Source organism: Ochlerotatus camptorhynchus, unplaced genomic scaffold, assembly GCF_037179485.1.
Source record: "Ochlerotatus camptorhynchus isolate MF236.1 unplaced genomic scaffold, CSIRO-AGI_Acam_v1.1 ptg000051l, whole genome shotgun sequence".
NCBI classification, from domain to species: domain Eukaryota; kingdom Metazoa; phylum Arthropoda; class Insecta; order Diptera; family Culicidae; genus Ochlerotatus; species Ochlerotatus camptorhynchus.
The window spans coordinates 211,723-219,652 of record NW_027040541.1 but is presented as its reverse complement, the minus strand read 5'-3'; the positions used below and the strand labels follow the sequence as shown (position 1 = coordinate 219,652).

General features: G+C 42.2%; 1 protein-coding gene across 1 annotated transcript; it reads right to left on the bottom strand.

Moving 5' to 3' along the window:
• Nucleotides 1-5,306: 5,306 nt before the first annotated feature.
• LOC135717159 (tubulin alpha-1 chain-like) lies at nucleotides 5,307-7,671 on the bottom strand. Its single transcript, XM_065239116.1, has 2 exons — nucleotides 7,534-7,671; nucleotides 5,307-6,784 (listed from the first exon to the last, which is right to left on the bottom strand). Exons 1-2 carry the CDS (start codon nucleotides 7,534-7,536, stop codon nucleotides 5,435-5,437), a joined length of 1,353 nt encoding a protein of 450 aa, XP_065095188.1. The 5' UTR covers nucleotides 7,537-7,671; the 3' UTR covers nucleotides 5,307-5,434.
• Between the last annotated feature and the right edge of the window lie 259 nt (nucleotides 7,672-7,930).

Sequence of the window (7,930 nt, the reverse complement as noted above, 5' to 3'; positions counted from 1 at the left end):
CCACCGTACGATGATGGAGCAGATCGATCGGATGGCTTGTAGCGCATTGAGCGTCACCGTCCCTTTCTGGAAGTGCACCAGGAAAAGACAATCCGGGTACGTCTTCACGTTTTCGTCTCTCCTTGTCATTCGGAAGACAGCGATTGGGGCAAGCTTGTACCGGTTGATTTCAGCTTCGACCATCTTGGGGTCGAAGTTTGGTAGACCCCTGATGACTACCTTGAAGGGCTTCTCACCGGGGATGTCGTGCGTGAAGAATTCCGCCTTGGTATCCTTCAGATATTTCACGGCCACTTCGTACTCCGCTTTTGTTCGGAGCATCACCTTGGTGCCGATCCTGCCGAGCTTAAACTCAGCTGCAACGCCCAGCGATGAAAGATCGCCAATCAGCGTGTTGAGTGGGACTTGTTTCACCACCAGTGGAGGAAGCTTCATTTTTGCTGCACTCGGGGTGGCAGCAGTTTCGTTGTCGACGGCGTCGCCGAAATCACCAATGACGCTGACGTTCGTCGCGGTGGCATCGTCCCGTCCACTCGCACCATCGGACTGGCCTTGATTTTTCTTCCTCTTCTTTGACCGCTTCACCGTGGCTGAGGTGGTATTCCCTACATCGGTGGGAAGAGTAGCGTACCTATTCGAAATAGGTACACTCAAGCTACCCTCACCGCTGTTCTTCTTCTCCGTTTTCTCTCGGAGCCTGCTCCGGGAGCGCTGTCTTCCCATCACACGAAGCAACCGACACTACTGACGACGCGATTAAACTGCGAATGTTTGGAACAAACTAGAAACTTTAGAACAACTCGACAGAGCGAGCAAAGACCGAACTGTACTGATTGACGTTCAAGCAGAGAATGAGCTAATGCAATACAGCAGCGCTCTTTTATATTTTTTCAGGTTAAAGCAGAATGATGTGCAACCAAGTGGGGCTCGATTATGAGGACTGGGTTTGGGAAGAACGTTTATTTCATGAAAACAGTGGTAAAATTATCACTTTTTATTTGTACATTGGACAATGTTTGACATTACCACTTTTTCAATAGCTTCTATATTTCTGATCGATTGGTGATAAATTATTGAAATTGGTCCAGGAGCAGCTGAGTTATTAATGTTCAAAATCTTTCATAATTTTGTTTCATGTTCCATTTTCGGTTTTCACAAAGTGTACCCCCAGTATAGAAATGAAAGACGTAGTCCTACGTCAAAACCGTCAAACGTACCGGTTCCCACTTCGTTGAGAAGGAGATCTGAATGCTCGCCATGAGGCCTGGCAGAACTACCAGCAGAACTACGGTCGTCTGCTGTTCGACCACTCGCAGCATGGGCTGTACTCCATTTGGTTCTCGGACGAGCCAACATTCATCTCACCGGCGGGTAACCGATTGACGCTAGTCCTGTTCCTGACAAATACCGGGTAGCCTTGAACGAACTCAGCTCCGACCACCAACCGGACTACCATTGCGTAAACTGTTAACTACATTAATGTTACATGACGACAATTTTATGACCTTACAATTCGGTGCACAAACTCATACAAATATTCACGGAATAGCATATATCAACGCATTATCGTTAGAGTGACCTTCTTGTCCCTAGTTTCCTTAATCAAATCACATGGTCCCACTTACCCCATATTCAGTATGAGGCGAATGACAATGTAATCAAATATATTATATTAACAATATGATCCACTCTTTCGCTTAGCTGGCGAACCGAATTTTTAGCGATGAAAGCATAGAGGTAACTCTAAGACTAGAAGGTCCCGAAATAACGTGCTCAACTTTTTGGCTCAGCTCTGGTACTCTCTTCGGTCCCAAGCTAATCGATTCACCCCTCGAAACATAGGAAAAACCAATAACCCCTCATTTTATCTGTCAAACTTTCATAGCGAATCAAAACAAACATTGCGTTGTACTAGAATTTCGACTAGAATAGGGTACGTTAATCGTTTGCTTGGGACCAATAGGCTACTAAAGTGGTGAGCCAATTTAAAATCGTTAGTTTCGTATTGATTGTTGATGAAAGCGCCTACGTGGCCAAAAAGGCTACCACTGTATTTATTTATCTTTCCAAGGGGTAAACCAATTGAAAATTTGCATAATATTTCAAATGTATGTATTTCCGCATATTATTTTATTTGACCACAACAGTGACACGTCAGACAAATTTTCATGTAATATACGAATTGTAATTAATGGAAATAATTTGAATTTTATTTTTGTAATAAGTGCTATATTCACGCCCCTCGATGTAATTGTATTATTCTTGCTGGCCTTTTTCAACGCTAGATGGTGTGTGAAGCAATATGTTTCGGGTCGTCATTGCAATGTTTGGAAAAGGCATGAATGGATCATATTGTTAATATAATATATTTGATGTAATGTTGAAACATCTATAATAAAGAATAATAATAATTTTCTCAGTTTTTAGAACTGCCTTTGTTTTTGGACCAGCGATGCGATTCAACATTCAGATGATGATGTCATCTCCTGTGATTACCATCCGCATTCAGTGACTAAACTCATACTCCAAATGCCTTAAACGATGCATGTGATTCAATAAATTTCGTCTTCCCCGTGCCACAGTATCGCTGAGCGTATACCAGTCATGGATACAGCAGCTTTGGAGCCTTTCATTGCTTAGTTAGTAAGGGCACAGCTGCAAAGCAGACCAATACTGGGTTCGATTCCCGGTCCAGTCGAAATTTTGTCGACTACCCTGGGCACACAATATCGTATTGGCTTAGAACGCTCTTAATTCACTTCTGTTTTGGGTAGGTATAGAGCTCCACCTTGGGAAGCAATAGTCAAAGAAGAAGAATCAAGCAGTTTTAGTTCAAATATGGATGTCACTGACGAGACTGACGACGTGCTTGATGATGCAATCATCGCGTTTCATTTTCAAGTTTCTGTAGGAACACTATTTATGGAGTTGATAGTGTAGTGTGCGGCTATAGATGAGGCAAAATCCAACAACTACCTAAATGGTTCTGCGCAGACGGAAAGCACCAATGCGGTCTTGTGGTGTGTATTACAGTCATGCATCATTTCTCGCCCACGCCCTTCTCCTCCTGCTCCAGTACGAATGAGTTCGAGTTCGAGCTCGATTCGTTCGTCATCGGCACCTTATGATTCCATTTATGGATTTATTTTGAATTTTGTTCAATGACCTAAATTAGATGTGTCGTTCCCCCTGTGCAGTATGAGATAGCAACCGAATGAGCTCAAACTTTGGGAGATTAATCTGGACCTGATTTAGTGGGGTGGAAAACTAACGATATTTTTAACCGCCCTGATATACAGTGTCTATACTGCCCATGAAAGCGTATCAGTCCCATCTGGAGCAAACCAAGAAAAACGCTGTTGAAAATTTATGTGTCCGTATGGATGGGAAAACCTAATTTTGGAATTGTTATTGATATTTTCTGAACAAAACAGTGTGCACTAAGTAAAATGTCAGTAATTTTCGATCGATTCTAAATGGATAACTCATTTCTGACATAAATCCATTGGGAATATTATGCTTTTATGGGTAGTACATGGCTGTTTCAATGAATCAAGGAATATCTCGCGATTGGGATGGGATACAGCGAAATTGCAGATTATTTTGCAATGATTCATTATTGGGTTTGTTTTTCGTATACGAATATATGCCAACGCGATTATGCAATCCGCAATCCACTCAGTTTCTTTTAGGTAAAATTTGCTTCTCTGTATTTTAAACGATAGCCTCAGAATAGGAACATAAACCGAGCTTGGATTAGATTAACAAACCCAATAATTCCATGACTGAAAAAATTTGCCTTTTCAACAATATAATGCAAACCTTTAAGTACCTACAGATCAATTCTGAGTTGTAGCGCTAGCCTTAGAATAGGAACTTAAACATAAACACCCGTTTGCTGTCAAATAACATAATGGGGGAAATGTACCATTTATTACTAGTGATCCTATAATCGGCCATACGGCTTGAATCTTTGAATTTTTTATAAAAAAAAAACTAAATTTTATTCACAGGAAGGGAAGCTAATCTCAATGCTAAAAATATGAAAAAAAAAACTTATTTTGACATGAGTTAATGGGTATGGCCAATTAGGGGAGCATTAGTGCCATAACTGGCATACTTCCATATAGCTAAGCTTAGTCTAAGCCTTCTTAAATCGCCTACTTTTTCAATGAGCTCATGTCTGGTAAATTTGAAATAAATTTCTATAGAAAATAAAACATTTTAAAATTCATACCCATTTTCTCGTTAATTAAGTATTAATTTTTTTCTGTCGAATTGAATTCTAAATAAATTTATTCCGTGGGACTGACTGAAACCTTAGGAAATTAATTTACCTACCCAGCTAGGTACAGGAGTCTGTTAATAGAAAGAGAAGAGTTTCAAACCCAAAAGGAAACCGTTAGAGCGAACGAACCGACACACCCGCTAGCTACCCCAGAAATTCAAGCAACTGCACTGCCGTTCTACGCATATCAGTCCCATGTTTCAAAAGTTGCTTCTGAGAAAATTGCGAATAATGTTTCGAATCATTTCTGCTCATTCGAAGAAATATACGTTAAAATAAGAACCAATATGAAGAATCAATATGTTTTAGTGAAAACTACAGAAATTACCTTCAATGAAATCAGTTAAGCCTATTTTCATACGAACAATATGTAATGGGACTGTTATGCCTAGAAATTTGTACTGTAGGAAATTCTACGCATGTTAGTCCCACTAGGAACTATTGGGTTTTGCCTTCTTAAACTTCTCGAAGAACCCTACAGGAACTGTCAGTATTGCTTTGATGGCCACGTTGCGTTTGACGTCTTTACTCTTGTGATTACATGAGCGTGCTTGCGTTCTCCGCAGTTTTGGAAGATCCTGGATAGTTTGTATAGCTTTCCATCATTAAATTATACCAACAATAAATTTGTTGACACTTCTTTGGAAGAGTTGACATGCACATCCAAATTTCTTCCGTACGGAGTTGACCTTTATACCACCCCACCTATAAATCCTTTCAATAATTTGTGTACGCAAATCGATTCGTTAATGATAAATTCAGTCGAGAAAATCTTTGTGGGACAGTTATGCGTAGAATTCAACATGGGACAATTAGGCTTGATGGTGTTTTTATATAAACCCAGAACAAACAATGTTTTTCTATTTTCAATCCAAAGTCTACCTAAAAAATATTGTTTTATGAACAAAAGTGAAAAACGCCCAAAAGTAACATGAGACAGATATGCGTAGAACGGCAGTGCAGCCAATTATATCAATATGGATAGTTTGTGAAGAAGAACAGATAAAATACAGTTAACTTCAATTCGAGAACAATTTATTCAATTATTTCCTTTTTTCTTCGAGCCACGCTTCAGGGTTTGAATATCAAACGTTTCTGCTTCGAAGCGGGCGTTTCACTTGGTGGGGCAGTGAAGTGCTAGTGAATTTAGTATTCCTCAGCACCCTCACCCTCACCTTCGCCGGAGTCCATGCCGACTTCCTCGTAGTCCTTCTCCAGGGCGGCCAAATCCTCACGAGCTTCGGAGAATTCACCTTCCTCCATACCCTCACCGACGTACCAGTGGACGAAGGCGCGCTTGGCGTACATAAGATCGAACTTGTGATCCAGACGAGCCCAAGCCTCGGCAATGGCGGTCGTGTTTGACAACATGCACACGGCACGCTGGACCTTGGCGAGGTCACCACCTGGGACGACGGTTGGTGGCTGGTAGTTGATACCGACCTTGAATCCAGTAGGACACCAATCGACGAACTGGATCGTACGCTTGGTCTTGATAGTAGCGATGGCGGCGTTGACATCCTTCGGGACAACATCACCACGGTACAACATGCAACAGGCCATGTATTTGCCGTGACGTGGGTCGCACTTGACCATCTGGTTGGCTGGCTCGAAACAAGCATTGGTAATTTCAGCCACGGACAGCTGCTCGTGGTAAGCCTTCTCGGCCGAGATGACCGGAGCGTAAGTAACCAGTGGGAAATGGATACGTGGGTATGGGACCAAGTTGGTCTGGAATTCAGTAAGATCAACGTTCAGGGCACCATCGAATCGCAGCGAAGCAGTGATCGAAGAAACGATTTGGCCAATCAAACGGTTCAGGTTGGTGTAGGTTGGGCGTTCAATGTCCAGGTTACGACGGCAGATGTCATATATAGCCTCGTTATCAACCATAAATGCGCAATCGGAATGTTCCAGGGTGGTATGGGTCGTCAGAATGGAGTTGTATGGCTCGACAACGGCGGTCGAAACCTGAGGAGCTGGGTAGATGGCGAATTCCAGCTTGGACTTCTTGCCATAGTCAACCGACAGGCGTTCCATCAGTAGGGAAGTGAAACCGGATCCGGTACCTCCACCGAACGAGTGGAAGATCAGGAAACCTTGTAGACCAGTGCACTGATCAGCCAGCTTACGGATGCGATCCAGAACGACATCGACGATTTCCTTTCCGATGGTGTAGTGACCACGGGCGTAGTTGTTAGCAGCGTCTTCCTTGCCGGTGATCAACTGTTCCGGGTGGAACAACTGACGGTAGGTTCCAGTACGGACCTCATCTACGACGGTCGGTTCCAGATCAACGAAGACGGCACGTGGGACATGCTTTCCGGCACCGGTTTCGCTGAAGAAGGTATTGAACGAATCGTCACCACCTCCGATGGTCTTGTCCGAGGGCATCTGACCGTCCGGTTGGATTCCATGCTCCAGACAGTACAGTTCCCAGCAGGCATTACCAATCTGGACACCAGCCTGGCCAACATGTACGGAGATACATTCACGCTGTAACGAGCAAAAATATAAAAAAAAAAAATTAATAATCTGCTTTAAATCTTCTCCAAAAATCTAATTTCAATATAGGTAAAAATGTTCATCCTTCCTCATAAGATTCACCAATTGCTATGAATGAATCAAGTAATTAAGAGGGACATGTTACTCTTGCCTCGCTGATTAAAGATCGGGTTGCAACGGTTTAGCAAAATGATCTTTTGCCCAGAGAGGCACAATTGCAAGTTCAATGAACCGGGTAATTTTCATTACATTTAAATTTTTCAGTTCTCCTCCCAGTGACCTCGATTTTCACAGCACGAAAAATGAGTCATGCTGCGGCATTTCAATTTAATCTGTTACAGTAGCAAGCAGCCAATTATGCGCGGCGTGGCTTTTAACTCAAGAAAAAAAAAAGCAAAATGGCGTCACTTTCTCTCCCGCATCGAATCGGTGACTTCCACTTTACCCGTAGAATTAATCAATTTAAGGGTGTGGTTCCGGAATTCCAGAAAATCGCAACTTTTGAGGTCAATAAAAATAAAATGGTGTGCAAAATTATCGAAACGTAGGACATTAACACATTATTTCACTAGTAGCAAAATTTACAGGACAGAAGCCGGCTTGCGGAGAATTTTCACTTCCGCCATTGATAGGCGATGACGTGGAATTTTCTAGCAAATAAAGTAATGCCGGTTCAAGGATTTAAAAAATCCAATTCATTACACTCTTATTAATTAATGAAAGTAGATCACTTAACTTACCATTTTGAATAATGAAGTTTAGCGCACCGAAGTAATTAGCACAAATCGAAGGAAGAAATTTTTCTTGTTTAAAACAGCTGGGCTCGGCTCGGCTTGGAGATGCTTACTAGGACGCGTTCCAAACTGAGAATAATGACGAAAAACCGAAACACAGGGCTTTTATAGACTCGTTTGGAATGAGTGGAAAGTGGAGCGTTCGGGTCGATTGAGTTCGGTTCGGTAACGGTTTTCCATCGTGGTTGGTTGCTCGTGGACTCGACTCGTGGTCGTAGGCAGGGTTGCCATGTGATTTTTCGAAAAATCTGGCTAGAATTGGCAAATTAAAGTTGACCCCGGTTGAGAATAGAACACTAATTTAAATTCAATGTTTATATTTATGTCGAGATTTATGTGTCCC